The 21,870-nt window shown below is 47.0% G+C and overlaps 10 protein-coding genes across 10 annotated transcripts; 5 read left to right on the forward strand and 5 right to left on the reverse strand.

Annotated features, from left to right (window-relative positions):
• Positions 1-211: 211 nt before the first annotated feature.
• TERG_07209 (uncharacterized protein) lies at positions 212-2,062 on the forward strand. Its single transcript, XM_047748729.1, has one exon. It carries the CDS (start codon positions 645-647, stop codon positions 1,599-1,601), a length of 957 nt encoding a protein of 318 aa, XP_047604717.1. The 5' UTR covers positions 212-644; the 3' UTR covers positions 1,602-2,062.
• A 61-nt stretch (positions 2,063-2,123) lies between these two features.
• On the forward strand, positions 2,124-3,198 carry TERG_07210 (uncharacterized protein; the record flags this gene model as incomplete). Its single annotated transcript, XM_047748730.1, has 2 exons — positions 2,124-2,988; positions 3,039-3,198. Exons 1-2 carry the CDS (start codon positions 2,273-2,275, stop codon positions 3,196-3,198), a joined length of 876 nt encoding a protein of 291 aa, XP_047604718.1. The 5' UTR covers positions 2,124-2,272.
• Positions 3,199-3,780: 582 nt separating this feature from the next.
• On the reverse strand, positions 3,781-4,638 carry TERG_07211 (uncharacterized protein; the record flags this gene model as incomplete). Its single annotated transcript, XM_047748731.1, has 1 exon — positions 3,781-4,638. One exon carries the CDS (start codon positions 4,636-4,638, stop codon positions 3,781-3,783), a length of 858 nt encoding a protein of 285 aa, XP_047604719.1.
• A 598-nt stretch (positions 4,639-5,236) lies between these two features.
• Positions 5,237-6,088, reverse strand: TERG_07212 (uncharacterized protein; the record flags this gene model as incomplete). Its single annotated transcript, XM_003232316.1, has 4 exons — positions 5,237-5,344; positions 5,408-5,472; positions 5,557-5,944; positions 5,996-6,088. 4 exons carry the CDS (start codon positions 6,086-6,088, stop codon positions 5,237-5,239), a joined length of 654 nt encoding a protein of 217 aa, XP_003232364.1.
• A 1,028-nt stretch (positions 6,089-7,116) lies between these two features.
• Positions 7,117-7,701, reverse strand: TERG_12530 (uncharacterized protein; the record flags this gene model as incomplete). The annotated part of the gene is made up of 1 exon (XM_047751474.1): positions 7,117-7,701. One exon carries the CDS (start codon positions 7,699-7,701, stop codon positions 7,117-7,119), a length of 585 nt encoding a protein of 194 aa, XP_047607178.1.
• Positions 7,702-8,061: 360 nt separating this feature from the next.
• On the reverse strand, positions 8,062-9,049 carry TERG_07214 (uncharacterized protein; the record flags this gene model as incomplete). Its single annotated transcript, XM_003232318.1, has 5 exons — positions 8,062-8,235; positions 8,302-8,400; positions 8,476-8,789; positions 8,862-8,937; positions 8,993-9,049. 5 exons carry the CDS (start codon positions 9,047-9,049, stop codon positions 8,062-8,064), a joined length of 720 nt encoding a protein of 239 aa, XP_003232366.1.
• A 359-nt stretch (positions 9,050-9,408) lies between these two features.
• On the forward strand, positions 9,409-10,981 carry TERG_07215 (uncharacterized protein). The gene is made up of 3 exons (XM_003232319.2): positions 9,409-9,960; positions 10,025-10,070; positions 10,135-10,981. Exons 1-3 carry the CDS (start codon positions 9,545-9,547, stop codon positions 10,651-10,653), a joined length of 981 nt encoding a protein of 326 aa, XP_003232367.1. The 5' UTR covers positions 9,409-9,544; the 3' UTR covers positions 10,654-10,981.
• Positions 10,934-11,283, reverse strand: TERG_07216 (uncharacterized protein; the record flags this gene model as incomplete). Its single annotated transcript, XM_047748732.1, has 3 exons — positions 10,934-11,008; positions 11,077-11,169; positions 11,236-11,283. The coding sequence occupies 3 exons, from the start codon at positions 11,281-11,283 to the stop codon at positions 10,934-10,936; spliced, it is 216 nt and encodes a 71-aa protein (XP_047604720.1).
• A 716-nt stretch (positions 11,284-11,999) lies between these two features.
• Positions 12,000-16,468, forward strand: TERG_07217 (uncharacterized protein; the record flags this gene model as incomplete). The annotated part of the gene is made up of 4 exons (XM_003232321.2): positions 12,000-12,502; positions 12,579-12,658; positions 12,723-12,770; positions 12,841-16,468. The coding sequence occupies 4 exons, from the start codon at positions 12,000-12,002 to the stop codon at positions 15,525-15,527; spliced, it is 3,318 nt and encodes a 1,105-aa protein (XP_003232369.1). The 3' UTR covers positions 15,528-16,468.
• A 3,633-nt stretch (positions 16,469-20,101) lies between these two features.
• Positions 20,102-21,578, forward strand: TERG_12531 (uncharacterized protein). Its single transcript, XM_047751475.1, has 2 exons — positions 20,102-20,581; positions 20,831-21,578. The coding sequence occupies exon 2, from the start codon at positions 20,967-20,969 to the stop codon at positions 21,273-21,275; it is 309 nt and encodes a 102-aa protein (XP_047607179.1). The 5' UTR covers positions 20,102-20,581; positions 20,831-20,966; the 3' UTR covers positions 21,276-21,578.
• Positions 21,579-21,870: the final 292 nt, after the last annotated feature.

The raw sequence follows: 21,870 nt of genomic DNA on the forward strand, positions 1-21,870 counted from the left end.
CCATTTCCACACGAACAAGTTACTCATTGGTATTCTAGGAATCTCGAAACATCCCTCTCAACATGCGTGATAAAATGAGGGCTTTGGACACTAATATCAAAGCAGACTTCGTGAACAAGCATGAAATGACGCCAACTACCCCGTCTGGCACCAGCCAGAAGAAGTTTGGGTTTTTCAGCAGCGATAAAGAGGCCGAAAAGGGCTCTGAAAGTGGATCTCGCAAATCTACGACCAAGACTCGGGCTCGGAGCCGCACTTTCACTAAGAATGATTCATCTAACTCGAAAAAAGGTAAAGGTGAAACCACACCTTCCAAACGGCCGAAGTCAGTCGACTTTTCTAGACCATCCAGCTCCTCTTCCCGAGGCATATCTGCTTCTGTTCTGAGCTCTCTGCAGTATATCCGCACTCCAAAAGATGCAGACGAACCGTCGGATTTTGTCCACTATCTTAAGGAAGTTCAGAAGCCGGAAATAGTTGAAATTTCCAAAATACACAAGCTTCGTATTTTGCTAAGAAATGAAACTGTGACCTGGGTGACTGAATTCATGTCCTGTGGAGGCATGGACGAGCTCATCCAACTGCTCTACAGAATCATCAAAGTAGAATGGAGGTGAGTTTTACACGGATGCCTATTATTACTCATGCAACGAATACTAATATTGTATCATAGGGAGGAACATGAAGATACCCTCATGCACGAAGTTCTACTCTGTCTCAAGGCACTATGCACAACTACTACTGCTCTCAACCATATTCGCTCCATAGAGAGCCACCTTTTCCCTACATTACTAAACATGCTTTTCGATGATGAAAAGAAAGGCCCTAGCGAATTCAGCACTCGTGCGATAATCATCAGTTTGCTGTTCACTCTCTTATCGAATGCTGGTCCTGGAGAACGCGTGTCTCGTGCCCATACCATACTTTCTTATATGCGCGATCCAGCGCCACCAGAGACAGCTCAACCACTGTCGTTCATTGCAGATATCTATCAGCCACGACCATATCGAGTCTGGTGCAAAGAAGTGACCAACGTTACTAAAGAAGTTTTTTGGATGTTCCTACATCACTACAACGTTGTCCCGGTCACAACATCGGAAGATGGGCCCGTTGACCCATCTCAGCCCTACTCGGAACGCCACTTCCCTCCACCACACCCCCCTGTCCCTGCAGCCCCATATATTGGAGGTGTCGAATGGGAAGCCACAAGCTACCTTGCAATCCATCTAGATCTTATGAATGGCATCATTGCGTCTATGCCAACGACTGAGGAGCGCAACAAGCTCAGAACTGACCTCAAAGCATCGGGCTTCGAAAAGGTCATGGGCAGGAGCCTCCGCACGTGCAAGGAGCAGTTCTACCCCGCTCTCCATGTTGGCTTGAAGGTTTGGGTTGCTGCAGCAGCAGAGGATGGCTGGGACTATCAGTTTGTCCGTGAAGGCCCTCCAAGAGATGCACCTCCAACCAGCCCCATCAAGACAGCTGGTAACCAGAGCCCAAAAAAGAAGCCAGGGATTGTGAGCGAAGCTCCCCCACGCCTAGACTTGAACGTTGGAGTTGCAAGTCCCGATCAGAGAAAGTCAAGCGGTGATTGGCTATGACGTCCTATCTTTAAATATTCTCCTACTTTCCTTCCCCCTTACTTTTTCCCTGTTGTCCGGGCACATTATCTCCTCGGAATGCTACACAACGGCGTTGTCTCCTAACCCCAAGTATATTTTTGCAACTCCATATTGTGTCCTTCTTCCTGTGCTAGTCATTTCAAGGCTATGCTTGACCTACATGGACAACATTTCGATGTGGTATTTTGGACGAGCCCATCAAAACAAACGTCAGATGGGATATGATTAACGACCACCAATCCTTCCCGCCTTCATTGGAACGACTTTATGACCCTTTCTCTATTCTTTTCCTCTTAATACTGTTTTGGTATATGTTCTATGGCTCTGGAGTTATCTTTTCCTTGCAAGATTGGACCGTACCTCGCATAGTGCTTGTTATTTAGCATTTCTGCCCATAGCCTTATATTACTCTCCAGATTATTATTCTATTATTATTAATGAATAAAATCGAAGAACCTATCTAATTACCTTTTGCTCACTGCGCCATCGCAGCTGAAGCCACGTGATGAGGTATCCGTTGCGGTCAACAGGGCTCCTTTAGGCACCCGATTCGTTGCAATTCTCTTTCGAGAGGGCACACAATGCTACATGACCTTCTCATATTTGCGTCGATAGGCCAGTGAGTAGGCAGGGTACATGACCCAGCTACAATGTGTGCCAAGTTCGAAGAACATTTGCTGTATCAGTATGATGAGGAGACCCTTGTTCACCATATTAATGGATCCAAAATATCTCCAGGGTCATCTAGCCTGTTCTCCCTCTCACAAAATCTGGTCGCTAAACGGTACTCTCGCGGCGAGGAAAGTGGTCCCCTTATAGCAATAAGGCGAGCGAGACAATTGGGAATCCCGGTACCGAGTATCCAACGAGTCGTCGAAAGTCATGACCGCCATAGTATCTATGTCATATCGGACAGAATCAGGGGTCGCACCCTAGAAGACGCCTGGATCTCCTTAAGCTGGCCAAGGTCATTGCTGCTCGCCATACAATTACGGCAATTCGTTCGGAAGATGCGGAGCTTGACCTCGAAGACTGCTGGATCCCTTTCAGACGGAAAATGCAGGTCTATGTGGTTGGGTACCTACTATGGCCTCCCACCTCACGCGAGCTCCGAAACCATCACGGCATTTGTGCGATATTGGTATAACGTATCTTCTTCTCCTTCGCGGAAACGCAGAGCAGCAGCATACAGAGCGCTGTCATTATCAGCATCAACCAGCACGGCGGCACCCTTAGAACCAGACCGGCATTTCCCCCTGACATTCTCGCACCAAGACCTCGCACCCAGAAATATCATTGTCGATGAAAAATTTCGGCTTTGGCTTCTTGACTGGGACCAATCCGGCTGGTATCCTATATATTTCGAGTACGTGTGTATGCAGAATTTCAGCATTCCTTTTAGTTGGGGGTTGCTAGCCAAATTCCGTTGGTGGATGTTCTGTTGGGTCTCAGTTGGGATATACTCCAAGGAGCAAGAAATTTTTCATCAAGCCTTGATGAACTTTACTCGGTTCGCGGTAGACCGAGATGGTATCTCAATGCAAGGGAAGGCAATGCGTCTTCCAACGCAGCCTAGATAACGAATGGGTAAAGTGGTAGGATGGGGCCTGCTTCACGCCTGACTGCTAATATAGAGTTTAGAGAATCATCATATTCAATACGGCATGAATAGATAGATGGTTCGGAAAACGAAAATAGAGACATCACGATAAAACTCATAGCGACTGTTCATACCCAGTCTTCATTATCATCTGGAAAATTTTAATATCCGCCACCGCATCCGTTGCTGTTGTCTTGATAATTTTATTTTCATTCACCACAGCTTCGTATAATTCCTTCATCTCCAGAGTGAACGGATCCTCGTATGTCTTTCTAACGGTGGACTCTATGTACTCACCGTTGGGACCTAGTTGACGAACAACCATCGTTGTCGGCAGTCCCTTGACATATGGGGTATCATAGCATATCTTCACGGTCTTTGTCCTCCCAAACACTTCGATACTCGCATCGAACCGTGGTATCTCATCCCATCCCGACTCATAAGAAACAGCAAAACCTGGATATTTGAACAGAGCACTACAATTTGTTAGGTATCTAGCTGTATCAAGGAGCTTTCGATTTTCTCTGGTTATGATTAGCTGAAAAACAATGGTATAGCTTACCTCCAGAACTGGGGACCTGTATCTGAACAAATAGAAGCACCAAGCACCCTGTTCGGAACTCCTAAACACTCTCTCATGACACTCAGGTCGTGGGAAGCCAGCCCCGACAAGTGTTTCCACATGTTGGCAGTGGTTGGGTTAACCGGAATACCAAGCTCAACGAATAATGCCTGTTCCAGGGCCTGGCTTGTCATTGTGGCAAGCTCTACTGCATCGTTTTCATTGTGATCCGAGAACTTCTTAGGAAAAGTGCCTGACTGTGCAATAAAACACGAGTTGGGACCGAGGATATCCCTGACTGTTGCATGAGTGACGCCGCCAATGCCACCTATTTCGTTGATGGCGTCGACAAAGGCCCCTGCATACCGCCTCATATACCCAACCATCACCCTACCAGACGAAAGCTTTTCAGCCTCCAAGACGGCTTCAGCGTCCTTTAACGATAGAGCCATTGGCTTCTCGCAAAAGACAAACTTGTTGTATTTCAGGGCGAGTAGGGTATGCGGAACATGGTACGCGTCATTACTCGCAACAAGAACGACCTCCACCTCTTGAGACTGGCATAACTCTTCCGCATTCTTGGTGGTCTGAAGATGCGGATTGGAGATTTTGCCTTTGCAGTGCTCCAGGGCCATAGCAGAAATATCACACAAGTAAGTGACAGTGAATATGTCTGAGAGGTGTTGGAAATTTGGTATATGTATCACCTGTGACACCTCCCCGCAGCTACGAAATGAATATAAATGGAACGGAGTGGTCAGTAAAGGGCCGAATATATTGGAGGAACATGGACGTTCCACGACATAGATTGTGACGTACCCAATAATTCCGACCTTTACTTTGCGAAAAACCATCTTTAAACAAAGGATACTTTCAGTTCTTGATTGAGAGAGAGACTCGGGTTATTTTGAGGGTAGCAGGGAGGTTTGCTGGCCAGCTTATTAGCAAGAGATGGTCGCGTCCCTGAGCTGAGATGAAGCTGAGACGAAGTTGAAGCTGAAAGTTGCGGCTGTAATATCTGTGACCCCGCATAAATAAACCAAATAATAGGGTTGCTTACCTTAAAATTGTTCCGAAGCAATGAAATGTTAAATCGGTTTTATACACACTAAAGGATGACCTTAAGTCAACAGGCTAACTATCGATTTGATAAAGGCTTGTTATGATGATGTTGTTGTTATACGGTGTTGGCGGTGGTCTATATTTAGTTCTGTTGTCCATATCGCTGGACCAGGGGTCTACTAACGCTAGTAGTAAAGGAGAATAATATACATTCTCTTTATACAAGTTGTTGCCATCAAAGATAAAGCATTAGATGTTTTGGATCATCTCTCTAGAAACATTGGAGGAGAGATGGGATTCTATGGAGACAGTAGAATAGGGAAAATGCCGCTAATAACACAGACATAAAAAAGAAACCGACGTGATATTCATACAAAACGCCAGGACCAATTACTGGCTTCCGGTCTTTTCGACCGGGGAGGTAGATTCGCTTCGAAGCGCAGGTCGACGTCCTGATAATACTGAATCATCGAGTAGTCCCTTGAGATAATCTCGGAACTATCACTCACAATTAGCCGTTAAAATTCTCATCTGCGCCAATGTCTGGAGATTTATACTTACTCCTTGGAACGGATTGGGCCCGGCATCCTTCATTTCCATAAAGAGGACCGAATATACCAATACGACTAGAGTGTGTATACGTTAGCTTCCCTTATGCCGTAAAGACAATACACAAAGCCAATGGATCCAGGACAATATCAAGCACGTACATCCAATTAACCCCCATTGAACCAACTTTGTCCATTTTGTCCACGTAGGTCTTGCCCATTTTTGTTTCGACCGGCGCCTGTATTTGCGCTCTAGTCTGAACTGTTGTTTTGGTGAGAGTTTGCTCATGTCCGGTGGCCATTTCCTCTTGGCTTTGTATGGGTTGACATATTCTTCCCCAGACGGCTCGGTAGGGGGGAAAGGGGCCGCATTGCGACTAGAGGTGAAGGGGCGGCATACGACTCCTGGGGTAGGCTGCCTTAGGTTCGAGAGAGCGCGGAAGGACGATATAGAGGGCAATTGTTGTGTGGCAGACGCATAGTGGAGAGCCCGCGACCTCGATATCACAGTGGAAACGTTGCGGCCGGAAGATAAGAGGGGTGATCCTGCCTGATACTCTGTTAGTCTGATATATTGGAAAGACTAGAGTGTGATAGCTACCGTTTCAATATTTATGCGCGAAGCTATACTGAGCCGATTATGCGCGCATCGCATCCCCTTGCTCAACGCCAGTGATCTGGGAGCAAACGACATCCTTGCGACCTATATCAAATCAATATCTTCCTCCTTCAACGCCGTCGAATCTTCACATGGACTTTTTTCTCTCCAAAAAGCATTAAGGCCAGCAGAGAAGCTTCACGTGACGGAAACTCGGTCCATTACGTAATCACGGAAAAGGGTAAATATACGTTCCGCATGCCTCGGTAACTTTCTGCTAACCTTAATGATCTTCCCTTAATCAGATGTTTGGCGGACGTAAAAGCAGCAGCATATAAAGCGCAACGCCCGAGATATCCGACTCCTTCTGCTCCTTTCTTCTCCTCATCTATCTTGCCTATAGCCACCTCTAGAGACCTTATTTACACCATCCCGTCTGCAACCGCCTTCACTTCATCCATCATGTCTGCCAGTGAGTGCCTTCCCGAGCTACGTCATAGAGCGTACCCTCTACTAACATGTGATATCTTCCTCCAGCATACCAGCGTCTCGCTCAGATCTCTAAGCAAGTGACCCCAGGCAAGAGCGGAAGCTCTGCTATTCTCGAGAAGAACCCGGATGATATTGTTGTAACATGTGCTCTTCGAACTGCCATAACAAAGGGCGGCAAGGGTGGCTTCAAGGACACCGCTGCTGCTGACCTCCTGGTCGGCGCCTTCAAGGCTCTGATTGAGAGATCTAAGATCGATCCCTCGCTTGTTGAGGATATTGCTGTTGGATCAGTTCTACCTCCCGGTGGTGGTGCCACTGAGTTCCGTGCTGCTGCTTTGGCCGCTGGTTTCCCTGAGACTTCTGCCGTCAAGGCTTTGAACAGACAGTGCTCCAGTGGTCTGCAGGCTATCGTCGATGTTGCCAATGCCATAAAGGCCGGTGTCATCGATGTTGGTGTCGGAGCTGGTGTTGAGAGCATGTCTTCTCAATACGGGTATGTTACGCCCCAGCTACTTTTGCTATTTGTATGATCATATGCTAATCAAGTATTTAGTCCCGGAGCTGTCACGGAGTTCTCTGAGCTCCTCGAGAACCATATGGAGGCTGCTAACTGCAAGGTTCCGATGGGAATTCTATCCGAAGACATGGCCAAGGACCTCAAGATCTCCCGCAAGGATCAGGATGTCTTCGCTGCCTCCTCCTACCAGAAGGCTATCAAGGCTCAGGAAGCCGGCCTTTTCAACGAGGAGATTGCCCCTCTCACTGTCAAGTTTGTTGACCCCAAGACTCAGGAAGAGAAGACCATCACAGTCAACCGTGATGATGGTGTCCGACCTGGCATCACCCCTGATTCCCTCTCCAAGATCCGACCTGCCTTCGCCGCCGATGGCTCCATCCATGCTGGAAACTCCTCTCAGATCTCTGATGGTGCTGCCGCTGTCCTCCTTATGAAGCGTTCTACCGCTGAGAAGCTTGGACAGAAGATCATCGGCAAGTACGTTACTGCCAGCGTTGTCGGTGTTAAGCCTCTTCTCATGGGCCAGGGACCTTGGAAGGCCATCCCTGCTGCATTGGAGAAGGCTGGTATTTCCAAGGAAGACGTCGACATCTATGAAATCAACGAGGCGTTTGCCTCCCAGGCTCTCTGGTGCACTAAGGAGCTTGGTCTTCCATTTGAAAAGGTTAACCCTAAGGGTGGTGCCATTGCCTTTGGCCATCCTCTTGGATGCACTGGCTCCCGCCAGGTCAGCACATTGTTGACTGAGCTGAAGCGAACAAACAAGAAGATTGGCGTTACTAGTATGTGTGTTGGCACTGGAATGGGTATGGCCGCTGTTTGGGTTGCGGAGTAGATGTTGAATCCCCCTACAGCGAGCATTTAGATAGATATATGTTTCTTTTTTTTGCCCCTATATAACGACTTGTTGTGAGGATAAAAGCGACTTGTCCCGTGAGATGATTAAACTGTATTTATATCAATTATATGTCACTGCCTTTTTTTGCTTTCCCAGGTATATCAAGTATATCAAGTATATCAAGTTGAATCTCACCATCTATGCAAAGTAAGTGTAGGAAGTTTAACTACCCCTGTGCTTCTTGAAGGCTTCGAAAACAGTTGACCCATTCAACACATCAGCCTTTACCTTATCATCCGCAGCAATGAGCTTGGGCATCAGTTCCAAGATATCGTGAATCAATCCATTTGGTATCCTTACGACGCCTTCAAGAGGGTCACAGAATAGTACATCACCCTGAAAACCCATCAATTTACGGCTCCCGAAATTGAATAAACGACCTGAATAAAGGCCAGTACTTACCGGGCAGACAGTTACTCCATCAACGGAAATTGGCACGTTTCGCATCGCAGCTTTAGCCTCTGCACCGGTTCCCACTGTCGAAGTACCCTTGGCCCATACCTATACGCCCACACTTAATATCCGACCCTGTACCGGATATATAGCAAAACTCTGAAGAAGCAATAATGTACTCACTGGAAATCCAAGGCTTCGTAGCTCAGCGAGATCTCTCACCCGACCATTGACTACGGCCCCCTTTGCACCTCTCACTTTCATCCGTAAGGCCATAATTCCACCTAGAATAGCGCATTTCTGGCCCCTTGGCTGATCAAGCAACACAACGGTATTTGCATCCGTATGATCTACCCAATGGGTTCCGGCCTTAAACCCACGTTTTTCATCTTGAGACTCGGTAGATAATGGGTCATCCTTGGGTATAAACTTAACTGTGGATGCATAACCGATTATTTTTGGCACATTCTCAATATCTCTAGACGGTGAAAACGGCACTTTTCACTTAAAGATTAGGCTAGGCATATTCCAAAGGGATAGGTATCTATTATCATGAAGTTATAGCATACCGATGTCAGCTATGAATCCGGCATATTTGGTTGTACCGTTCGGGACTTTCTCTAGCTTCAACAGTGCATCTGATATCTGAGACTGCGTATTAGTATCAACCACGAAAAGATAGAATAAGAATTGTCCGTACGTCACACGCAGAATACTCCTCCAGAGCTGCGAATATCTCCTCGTCTGTTCTCGCCATGGGGGTTATTCAATGTTAGTAGCAATATATCATGAATGGCCACGTCAGACATGTTAACACCGTGGATGGCATCTCGACGGTGAGATGGAACCTCAAGGCCGTCAGGCCATTATTAATCTAGCCCCAATAGCCAGCTAGTTATCCACTTCATGCAGGTGGTGAGTTATTCGGAACTTTGCCGGCATCAACAACTCCTCTCTATATCATCAAGCCAGCCATCTTGGCAGCTCGTATGGTAACCACATGATCCAAAGTCGCCCTACAGGTATTGCTGAATCAAAGGGCCTAGAACTGCGTATATTATTGATAAGCAAGCGTCTATCATAATCCTGTATCTCGTATGGCTCGTGACGGGCCAAAAGCGCCGCTGTGCTAACCATTTAGATCGCTCTATGATATAAATAACTAGCTGCTGCCTGGAGGCATATTTTCAAGCTATTAGTTAGTTACTGTTAAATCAACATCAGGTAAGGACGGGACATTTTCAAAGACGCAATGGCAGATGTATCTACAACAACATACCGGCCAACCTTTTCAAGAGAGCAGTTGGTTGAGTACTTTAGCCGGCTCTATCAATGCAAGTCTGACGATGGAGAAAAGAGGTTGAAAGACATCGAACTTCTGGTAATTTCCGATCCTCGAGAGGCCCTGTTCACTCTCCAGCGTCGGCATTTGACAACGTTCCCGTTCTCAAACTTGGTCCTACATTACTCTCAGCACCATTCAATATCGCTCGATCCAGATGTTCTATACCATAAGATAGTGGAAAGAGGGCTTGGTGGTTACTGTGTGGAAAATACCGGGCTCTTTTCAATCGTGCTTCGGACCCTTGGATTCAAGTTCTACCCTGGAGGAGCAAGGGTTTCAAAGAGTCTAGTTCCTGGGCCTGCGAATGCTGAATTCCATGGATTGTAAGTGGTGTTCTCTAAATGTGACTCGACATTGGGTATAAGGCTGACACTGGTACTGGATAAGTGGCCATCAGGTATTGATAGTTACTATAGACGATGTCAAGTACATGGTAAGTCAGGTTACACCATAAACCACGAACCGTGGAGTGAAGATATACTAAGCGGAGTACAAAGGTGGATGTTGGATTTGGGCCTCAAGGACCTACGCAGCCTTTGCTGCTGAAAGAAGGGCAACCAGTTCTACCTGGTGTTGTCCAGATGAGCTTGATTCGAAAGAATCTGAGCATAAACACTGATCCAGACCAGCGGCCATGGCTATATCGATTCCGCGAGGACTCTGACAGCGAGTGGGTGATGGCCTATTGTTTCTACGAAATCGAGTTCACGCCTGAAGACTATGAGATCATGAATTATTGGACTAGCGTGCATCCAGCAAGTGGCTTTACCCAAGGGATCATCTTTACAAGATTCACCCTCAACGAAGCAGACGATCGTATCGACGGGGCCTTGATGCTCCTTAAGAACATAGTCAAGAGAAACCAGAAGGGGAACGTTGAAATTCTGAAAACCCTAGAAAGCGAGGAGAAACGCGTTGCTGCGCTGAAAAATATCTTTAATGTACATCTCCTGCCGATGGAGATCCGCGGCATTCGCGGAAGGAGCACCGAGATCAAGCAGGTTTCCGATGATTGAACGATGATGGATGTATGTCATAGATAATTCCCGGAATTATGATAGACCTTTGAACAGACATATAAATAAATTAGTTGATTCTTGGCTCTAGCTATATTGAGATGGGCTATTAGCGCTTCTGATAATATTTGGTGGAATCGGTGGGGTATCATAATGCATCTGAGCATACCTTCCATGGGTTGCTATATGCGAAGCCTGGGGGTGCGGCGTGATTGCTTGTCTGTCCTCTTCTCTGGCCTGTAAGCCGTAGATCTCGTTCCATCACTGGAGAATTGAGCAATTATGTCAGTAATCGAATTGTTGTAGGCGGTCTGAAACGTAACAGGTTCGCAAGCCAATGCTGCAACTTACTTTGCTATGACAGAGTTAGTCAAAGATCGAGCCCAATTGAAACGGTGGACGGGAAGTAGCTCTCCAACTTACCTGATCCCACGCATCAATTCCTCTTCTTGGGTTCTTGCGGCCGTTTGAATAGTATTTGAGAGTCGAAAGACCGACACCAGTCACACCGAACAACTGCGGGCAAAGCGGTTCACATCAACATTTGCTCACTCCCACTCCCCGGGAACGGTTCACACTTACACCGATGATGATCCCATAAGGGAGCAAAGCCTCGAAGGGAACTCCCATTTCCGCGGCGCAACGAGTATCCTGCTGTTCTGCTTTTTCTTGTCCGTAATCTCACTGGCGACGGCGTCCCAGGGCAAAAAGTCGACGGACGTCAGAGAAAGGAACGAGAGCAGAGGCACTAGAGGCCTGATATGGACTAGCGCGATATAAAGCTTGGCGCTGATAAGTCAGCAATTTTCGTTGAATGGCTCGAACTTCAAGTCAAAGAAGGGAGGGGATGCGAGCAAGAAACGGCGTAAAAAGAGTCGTCGGCCCTTGCTAAGACTGGGTTTTCCTTCGATTTACGCGTTGCAGCAGAGCAGCTTACCGGTTAGTTGTCCTTTGTGTTCTCCAGGTGTGGCCGGTGGCGAGCTGGCGGTGGTCGCGTCCGCATGGTTTTAAAGAAAACGCCTCCCGAGAGCTCTCCAGGAGAAGACTTGCATAGCTAACTCTTTCTATGCCCAGTGAATACCTCGGTGTGGACACATCTGCGCAAAGTTACACCTCCGTGTATCTACGGGGAGACCTTTTCAATGACTGTGGTCTGTCGATATTGAGCCTTGAGCCGCCGAAAGCCCGATTCCTCAGAAAGCCGAGACGAGTCTACGTGTTTGAATTTGCTATCAACCAAGGAGAAGCAACGAGACATAAAAAAAAGACGAAGAGGAGATATAGAAGAGGGGGATTCCGGATGGTGCAAACAGCTCGCCAATCTGGCGACTGTAGTGGCTCATACCATGGCGGCAACCCCACTGGCCGCTTACGATAACAACTACCCCGAACAAGAACCGGAAATAGATAGCGAACAAGACGCCGAAGGAGACGAGGACCCTGAGTTTTATGATGCGACTGCGCAGGCTGGGATAGTCACGACGTATGAAAACTCGACTGTGACGGTTGATGGGACATACCATGGAAAAAGGGAAACTGATGGAGGAAGTGCTGTGGTCGAAAATAATGTCAACCATGAAAAGGAACCCAGCCTCATAGATGATGGAAATGATTCTAAGGAGAAGGTGGATCAGGATGCTGCAGTTATAGGAAGTGCTAGCGAGGATGGCAAATCGGCGAGTGAAGCAGATGACCTGGATGCAGAATTCGAAGAGCTTTCAAATGAGAGTAATGCAGTTGCCAGCGAAGCGTCGTCTGAATCCGACTCCGAAGTTGAAGAGGAATGGGAGGCTGAAAGCAACGAACAAGAGGATGCTGATACAGAACCCCCTGTTGACAACAATTGCATGTGAGTCTTGATCGGGTTTGAATTGATCGCCTTGCATATGTGCCACTTCTTACTAACAGGAGTTTTCTTCCTTCAGTGTTTGTAAAGAAGATGAAGAGCATGATCCAAGTGAGGTCTTTGAAGAGCCATTAATATGCGACACATGTAGTGTTCATTGTAAGTTCTGCAGGGACAGGCTTGGCTTGAACTATGACAGGGGGCTTAGCTAACGGTTCCACAGGTCATAGGGAATGCGGCCGCGAGGAAGGCATATTTAACGACGATGAGGGTATGCGGAACCCCTGCCACTATGCATGAGAGCCTAGTTCGGATCCTGATCAACTAACTTATAAGTTTAGATGCCGGTAAATGGATGTGTCCGTTATGTAAACATTTGCACTCCCAACCGGACACAAGGAACTCCTCCACCGCTCGACAAAAATCTACTGTCTCTAGTGTTACGAAAGATCTGCTCCCTGCGGACAATGATACCCAAGATCCAAATTCTCATTCCGTATTTAACTCATTAATCATCGAAGACGATCCACTGGATGGCTCCCGCTCTTTGCGAAAAAGAAAATCATCATCCTATGAGGCTGAAAATAGACGTTCAACCACACGGAAACGACGGAAAGTCACTCCTCCGCACGGGCAAGCGTTACCGACAACGAGGACTAGCGGGAGTCGCTCGCGTGCCCCGAGCCAGAACCAACTTGCAGAAAATGATGTCACAACTGTGCAAGAAAACCGAGCACTTCGCCAGAGGAGAACGAGAAACGCACAAAAGCATTACTGCAGCGTTATGCACAAAGAAGGACGGTTAATACTGTCATTCAACCTTGACCAGGAAAAGCTTCAAAAGATACTGAACAGTAAACCAAGGCCGAGGAGCCAACGGCGAAGAGCATTACCTAAACCCTCAACTATACCCGAGCCTCCCCCAGTATCACACTTTGCACCGACAAACCCAACTCCATATGCTGCACCTTTCTACTCCTTTCACGACCGAGAAAACGATGAACTCAAGTCAAAGCCTTATGGTGGAATTTTATCGGAGGCCGAAGCTGATACGTCGCGAACTGTACCACTGCCGACAGATAGGGATAAGTTTGAGGCAGCTCGTCAAAAGGCAGAAGAAGAATGGCGAAAGAAAATGATGGCAAATGAGGAAGACTCGGATAATGCTCTCCTTTCATCTCAAATGCTGTCTGGGCCACCAAGCAAAATCAAGTATGTCAACTTTGGCGGTTATGAGATTGAGACTTGGTATGCTGCACCATATCCTGAAGAATACAGTCGCAATCGTGTTTTATACATCTGCGAATTTTGCCTCAAGTATATGAACTCCGATTTCGTTGCATGGCGACATAAACTCAAATGCCCTGCAAAGCATCCTCCGGGCGATGAAATCTATCGGGAAGGGTCTGTTTCTATCTTCGAGGTGGACGGGCGGAAGAATCCTGTCTATTGCCAAAATCTCTGTTTACTGGCCAAGCTCTTCCTGGGTTCAAAGACACTCTATTATGACGTGGAGCCTTTCTTGTTCTACGTCATGACGGAATATGATGAATGGGGCTGTCATTTCGTTGGGTATTTCAGCAAAGAGAAGCGACCGAGTTCCTCGAATAATGTCTCCTGTATCCTAACCCTCCCAATCCACCAGAGAAAGGGTTATGGAAATCTCCTGATTGATTTTTCTTACCTTCTCACCCGACTAGAAGGAAGAACAGGCTCTCCAGAAAAACCATTATCTGATCTGGGCCTGGTTTCCTATCGCAATTACTGGCGTCTTGTTCTATGTTACAAGTTTCGGGATAAAAAATCACCGACAAGCATTACAGCGATATCTGAACAGACCGGTATGACTCCCGATGATGTTATATCCGCGTTAGAGGGCCTGAGTGCTCTCGTCCGTGATCCTGTCACTAAGACCTATGCGCTCCGCTTGGACTACGACTTTTTTGAAAGGTACATAAAGTCTTGGGAGAAAAAGGGCTACGTCAAGTTGAATCCTAACTCTCTGGTATGGACGCCGTATATAATGGGCCGCAGTAACAAGTCCCACTATGACCATGCGCCCATTCATACTGTCGCTCCTCGCGAAGAGATTGATGCCGATGAGCCAACTGCGGCAGCTAATTCCATGCCTAACAACTCATATGGCCTCGGTATTAGCGCAAGCGACGCTGATACAGCAAACAGCGTTGCAGGAAGTGGTGCTGAAACTGTCAATACCAATGGAAAGGGCTTCTCTGAAGCTTCGCCTTCATTGTTCGACGCTCCAGGACCGCCTTCCACCAGCGCTCTGTCATTCGCCGATGTCATGGCCAAACAAGCTCCTAGCACTAATGGTCGTCAATCGTCATCTACTCCTTCAAACCCTGCCTTTGGCATTCCCCCAACGAGGTTCGAGATCTTCCCTCCGCCTCAAGGTGCCAGTACCAGCACTCCTACCGTTAAGCGACGACCAGGCCGGCCATTTGGAACTCGGAAGAAGGTTCGCTCCACTGCACAATCTCCAGCAAGAACGAGCGGACATAATACGCCCAAAAAGAGCAACCCCTTACGCCTGGGTACTCCTTCCACGGCAACAAGACCCCTGCGCTTCAGTGTTCGACGGGCGAGAAGTAGCATGCTAGGTGACAACCTGGACACAAAACACGACACTGATCCTGAAAGTCCCGGCGGAACCAAGCGGTTTGACTATCTTAACTCATTTCCATCGACGTCCAATGGTCCCACTGATCAACCCGAAGTCAATGGCTCCCCTGAAACTGATAAAAATGACGAGGAGACTCATATAAATAAAATACCAGAGTCGATGGAAATCGACCGGCAATTGCTTAATGGTATTGAAGATCACACACGCAATCACCAACCAAAGCTAGTTGATGGTACGAATAAGAACGATACTGAGCTTACGAATGGTTTAACGAAGCCGATGGATGATACCTCTCAAACTATCGCCACACAGATAGACAAATCTGGTGAAAACGGAGCTTCCGATGCTACTTCGGAGAAAAAGATCGCACTACAGTGTTCATGAAATAGTCCTGGGATAAAATCTCATTTCTATACGTATCCTATGTGCCACACCTCGAGGGGCATATATCCATTTCCACACCCACAGTCTCCCTCATGTACCATGTCCTCTCATCGTTCCCCATCATTTTTACTTCCTAGACAGCTTTTTTTTTCTTTCTTCCTATTGGCTTAACTTACTCTTTTTGCTCTTCTCAGATTGGTGGGAGAATGATCCGATATCTTTGCTCGGCGCATACGGTTGAAGAATTCATCATCTGTTACCCTTCTCTATTCACTCTTACGTGTTATTATTATACCTGCTCGACGATTCTGTCATTTTATTTTCGTTATCATTATTTCCTGACCCTACTCCGATGCCCCCGCCCCCTTATATCATTCTAGTCACTACTATAACTATGTAAACTTATTGGCGTTTACATACCCCTTTTATCTAACGGCTCTCAAAACCAATAAATAATGCCAGCTCTTTCGAATGCCCGAACCGGCGTAAAGTCTCTATTTGCCACATGTGCAGAGCTCTAGTCTGCCTTTTGCATCTTCTTACTACATATCGCCACACTATTAACAAGGCATGCAACTTTGTTGTACCCTTCAAGGTAGCATTCGAGAAGAGATTGGCCTCTTCGCCAGCTCTGACGAAGCATTGACTCTCGCTTTTGCAAATTATATTCCCCGGATAACTAACTAGTTAGTTGGTTCTTGAGTGACCAGAACGATTACTCCGTATCTTTCTTTGTTCACAAAATTAAAGCCACGCTTCCTATCAGCACTAATACCTGGTCGAACACAATATCAAGCCAAGAAGCTACGAGAAGCATATTCCTTCTTCTTCCTCCTCCTCCTTATCGTGCCTTTGATGCTTTTTCCTTCGATTTCTTCTCCCGTTTAGTTAGTAATCCCGCGCAATGACCTAGCGAGCGAGGCCGGTGGCCGCAGCGTCAAGCAAGCCAGCCAAACGGCCGAGTTAGTTACCTGATTGGAGTCAGAGAGACAGGCAACCGAGCCGCTTTTTGCGCCTGACTTAACCCATAACGGTCAGTCGTTCACTTGCAATAAAAGTGATATATCAGATTTTAGCCCCAAGAGAAGAAAGGGGGACAAGGCAGATGAGGATGCACACGATGCATATCGACGCCATGTTTGCTTGCTTGTGAAGTCTCATCATACGTCAGGAACTTGGTCTCATAAGGAGGTCAAGCAAAATTGCATTCTTCACGTTATAGTTATGCATCTGATCTGACGATTTGCAAAAGGACCGCTGAACTGTTTTGACTCTGGCCGAATTGGAAATTCATAAAGCTATATTGCAAGACAGATGTCTGTAGTTGATTTATTTAGTTATCTGCTGCAGAAATACACTTCATAAGTCTATTTCCCCTTGAAAGCAAAACCAGCCGTTAGTGATTAAATTAAGCTATGCTGCAGCATTCATCGTTCCCTGGGTTTTCGACGTCATTACCCGATGTAGGTTCATACGTACCAAACACTAAGAAGAAAATCATCAGGGAATAATGGTTACATCTTTTATTTTGTTCCCTGGTTCGCTATGGGCAGATTGTGGGCTCAAAAGTTGTGGTATCCGGATTCGCCCTGCAGGATCGCCGCTGTTAATCCATGGATTCTTCCCGTTGCTTAATCGGTGGCTGCCCTTGGTTCGATATATCCGGAGATGTTCATGTGCAGGGGTAGGGGCCAGGCAGGTCTCCTGCAGAAGTACGGAGTAATGATTTCGTTGCGACAACGATATATTCCTTATTATAGAAATAGGCGCCGTACACTAAAAAGCGTAGGACTAGAAGACAGCAGTCCCATAATTGATGACATGCGCAGGTGGCAGGTGCCTAGAAAGTGGAACTTAAAGCTGTTCGTTTTTATTATCTTGGGGTCTTTTCACTTGCTATTCCCCAAACTAAAATACGTAAACTGATGCCAGGAATGGAGACATAGGATCTATCAGCCTGCAACAGCGAGCTTGATGGTCCGGGTGATGGCTGGAAAAGCTGTGTAACATTGGCAAGGAGAACCCAAAGCTGATCCCGTAGTGCTTCAATAATTTCTTTTGCTAGGGTTTCACTGATGTTCAATGTTGCTCCCTTGGGGAACAGATAGGGAAGTACTGCTTCTATGGAGAGGGGTTGAATGGTGCTTCCAGTTCGGCCTGTCTAGCATTGGAGCTAACGAATGATTCGTATCGACACATCTGTTGTTACTAGGACTACCTCGTAAGCATGGCGGGGAAATGTAACGCGGGGCCATAGCGCATACGATACAAGATGCAAGTCCAGTCAAGTATTCACTAGCATCTTCCATGTTGGAGCGGAGGAGGAAGGGAGGAGGAAACGGAGCTGAGGCAGTGATGGCGCTTGGGGCTGTCGATCCATGTCCATTACAGGTTCTGGGCCTTCTATATCTCAACCAGGCTGTTGGTATTCAAGGCCTCGCTTGCATACTTTGCATGGTTTCCTGTACCGAAAATCCATTATCAGGAAATTCCTTGTGATCCCATGGGTGATACCCGCCTATTCATAAGATTTGATAGGCTGCTGGACCCCCTTAATTCTAACGGCTTTTGGGGGGACTTGGAAGAAGGATATATGGGGAAGTGATCCAAGCACTAACTGAGTCCGTAGAAATCAAGATGCTGGGAATCATCCATGCGCAGATGGGCGTTCTTGAGAAGATCATACAGAAAAATATGTGAAGTGAAAACCATGGTATAACAGGGCGGTACAAAGATACCTCTTGGACTTCTCGAAAACGCTGCCACTTAAAGCAAGGTAATGCAGCGTGACAGTACATTGCAACATTCGAACAGGTTGTAAGGTGCGCTTGCTTCGAGTACTCCGTACCATGACGAATATGTAAGTTACCATTTAATAGGACATTCGAATGCAATACACACCCAGGGGTGTGGGGGGCAAAATTGAAGTCCATCCATAGTTCGTTTGCAGGTATTATTTTCCTGGATAGCTGTTGTAATCCTGTGTTCGGTAGCGGAACGCCCCTCGGGTACAGGAGCCATCCAATATTCTAGACAAAGTGATCGGAAACGGCACGGGGAGATGCGCGTCCTCGTGCGCCCTCCAACCAAGGAATATGAGTTCAAATTTCGGGAGAGACTGTGTGGATACAGTGAAAGGCGCCGATATCTGAAACTCCTGGACAGATAGAAACTCATCTCTTTCATCAGCGATACCATCTTTTTTAATCAAAAAGTACCAGAAGCTCAGAAGAGGTAATTGTAAGAGATCAAGCGCCAGACTGGTTATATCATGTCTCAACGAATGCGACCCTTATTCTGGCAGGAAATGTGTGGTCTTGACAGCTTGCCCCTTGATATCATGGATTGCAAATGACCTATATCGTAGGGTCTTGTGATATCATTCGTTTCGCACGCGCTCCGTTTTGTATGCAACTCATGGGACACGCTATGTCTCCAAGTCTAGCCCAGTTATTAAGCTGGGAGTGCCCTCACGCCGTAGAACTTTGTTGACAGCGCAGGTAAAACTGCTCTAACAGCCGAAGGCGATCGTTGAACATGAATATCAGGCAACAGTGCATGATAGGCGATGTACGATGTCTAGGCCACCGGAGAGCGCCGGCGTTAAGAGACACGAAGAGCTGAAAAGAAAAATAACTGAGGATCAGGAAAAGAAAAAAAAGAGCGCATGGCGGACAAGACAAAATAATGGAGTCCAGTCCAATGGCGGACCCGCCTTTATTTTCTTTTACTTTCTTTGACACAAATGCTTCGTGTATTTCGAGGGGCAAGAGGCTCTTTTTATTGCACTTCGACTTCGCTAACTTTAGGCCCGAAATCATCCCCGTCGACATGATGTATAGTGGAGTTGCTATTGCTGTAGGTACCCGGCGTCTCAATGACCACGCAGCGAGGAGCCGTGGAAGCCCGTATACTCCATGCTGTTGGACTCCCCTCTGGCATATCTCGGGGGAGAAGAACCAGGGAATCCCAGTGACACAGCACGGCGACTGGCGTGGAGAACAAGGAGCTGGCTGGGATGGTAACAGCGGGGCTCCTTTGGAGTAGTTAATAGGCTGGCGAGCTAGACGCAAACTATTAGTTGCTCGAATAGTCCTACCTCGCCGAAATGTCCATGTCCAGAAAGCTGCACGGCAAATCCCGTCCTTCATGGATATCCCGTCCGTTATGAACAGGCCGCCGGTTTGCCAATAGGCGTTTGAGATAAGATATCAAGAAAAGAGGGGGGGGTGTGGAGGGAGCAGGACAAAACGTGAGAGCGCTGCTGTACTCTTGTAACTACATACATGCATAAAATTTAAAGATGTAGTTAGCTATTAGCTGCAAATTGACACAGTATGGATGAGAAAGGAGACCAAATGACACACCTTTTGAAAAAAAAAAATAGTAATAAACGTCTGGACATGAAGGAGATTACTCCTGTACAAACTAGTTCGAACCGTACCATTCGTCAAGCCTCACTCGTTCTTGGCTGTTTCTGAAGGCGCAACATGGGGGCACGCCGCACTGCAGGCTTCCATGTCCGCCCGAGCTAACTAGCGATGAACCTCAAGCGCATGACAAAGCATGTTGCAGAGATAGACATGCAGAGGATGGAGCTAGGCCCCCCCTAGGTTGCTTAACTTGCTCGTCACTCGTTGGCGGTTCGTCCTGTGTGTGGTGCGTGTGAGTGGAGAACGTATAGGCGTAGTGTATGTAAGGAAGATCTCACTAAACCCTTTTTTTCAACTTCATCTTGATCCCTGATCCCTGCTGAGAAGGCGCTTCTTCCCAGTGGTGGAAGATCTTTGCGCGAAGTCTCCGAGAAAAATCCACTCAGGTCGAGCAACTTACTAGATCATGGCAGGAGACCATATCTAAATGCCAACACCGAAGACATTAAAACCGCCGCCCCCTTTTAACCAGACGAAAAAAAAAAAAAAAAAGATTCGTTCCGGGGCGTTTGAGATGGGTCGAATGTCTCGTCGTCACTGATGGACTCGGAAGTCTCGCATTCATTTGCCTGCCGGGTCAAGGACACACTGCCTTCGTCAGCGGGTAGCCTCTGTTTGAAGGTAATACCATTCAAAAATCCGGTTCATCTTTGTTTCTTTCCTTTCTTTTTCTTATTCTCTCTCTTCGTTGCTTTTTCTTTCTCATATCCCTCCCTCCCTCCCCCCATCCCTCTCACGCTCGCTCTCTTTTGGCTCTTACCCTTTTCGACCAATGGCGCAATGAATCCGCGGCAAAAGCAATTGCACCAGAGGTGTTTTTTTTTTTTTTTTTTTCTTTTGAACTGCCAGCTCATTGGATCAATATTTCAGCGGACAGACAAGACCTCTGCCCTCCATGCTGGGACAGGAGTTCCGTGTGATATCACTCGCTACCTCCGTACCAACATATGTTATTTTTGCGATTCGGTGGTGAGATAGCCCGGTCCAATTGAGTGTGAATCTCTGCATGTGGCCGATCCATCGTCTTGCAATCAGTCAAGAAAAAAAAAGAGAGATCTTCAGGAAGCAAAGCAAATGGAAGGTCAAATCTCATATTTCCTGTCGGATATTTCACGGCCATGTAGGTACGGAGGAGGAAGAGCGTCTAGGCTTCCCGTTCTGCTTCCCGCTAAACTGCTCCCACCCTTCTGCCTCATGCTTGCTTTATCCTGTCAAAACAAAAATGAAGGTAGGGCACTGTTCGTCCAGATTGCTCCGAGGAACCATTGGACAAAATATATACCTGGCCTCCCATCGAACTCAGCAGGCCTTTTGACCGCGTCAAGATAGCCAACAGCTACCGGGCCCAGAATCCTCCTCCCCTTTTTGTCTTTTAGACGGGTGAGTAGTGTCTTTATTCGTTTCTCTCGCTCATTTCAGGCCTCTGTATGTGAATATTATCAGCTCTATTGTTTTTCATTTTTATTTTCATTTTTTTTTTTTCTTTTCTTTTACTTTCGATGCTGTCATTCGAAGCTTGTTTCTTATTTAGCCTGCCCTTGAAATATAGAAAGACGATAAGATATCGAGGACAGGTAGCGAGCCATTGAAACCAGAGAGAACTTGTGTTTTCATTAGCATAAGAACCCTACTGCCAGACCAGGAGCTCTAACTCACCTCTGCTCATCTTCTCCAGCTAGCTAGCTTGTTCGCGTCTTGCTTCTGTTGTAGTGACGTCGAAGTACTGGACTGGGGGGGGGCCACGACTATTACAAGGCGGAGAGAAAATATACTGCCGGCGTATATATATTATATATTTCGACGACCCCCATTTCTCTCATTTTCCACCTCACCTTCTCGAGATATCCTTGCAGCACGCAGTTGAAATCGCCCGGCTTGCCACTCTGGATAACCGCTGCTTTTTTGCTCCA

This window comes from Trichophyton rubrum, assembly GCF_000151425.1.
Source record: "Trichophyton rubrum CBS 118892 genomic scaffold supercont2.9, whole genome shotgun sequence".
NCBI lineage: Eukaryota > Fungi > Ascomycota > Eurotiomycetes > Onygenales > Arthrodermataceae > Trichophyton > Trichophyton rubrum.

Coding starts and splice junctions, on each gene's coding strand:
- TERG_07209 (XM_047748729.1), top strand. CDS start 645: ATGCAACGAATACTAATATTGTATCATAGGGAGGAACATGAAGATACC.
- TERG_12531 (XM_047751475.1), top strand. CDS start 20,967: ATGTGGCCGATCCATCGTCTTGCAATCAGTCAAGAAAAAAAAAGAGAG.
- TERG_07215 (XM_003232319.2), top strand. CDS start 9,545: ATGGCAGATGTATCTACAACAACATACCGGCCAACCTTTTCAAGAGAG. Junction 9,961..10,024: donor AATGCTGAATTCCATGGATT/GTAAGTGGTGTT, acceptor GTACTGGATAAG/TGGCCATCAGGTATTGATAG. Junction 10,071..10,134: donor TAGACGATGTCAAGTACATG/GTAAGTCAGGTT, acceptor CGGAGTACAAAG/GTGGATGTTGGATTTGGGCC.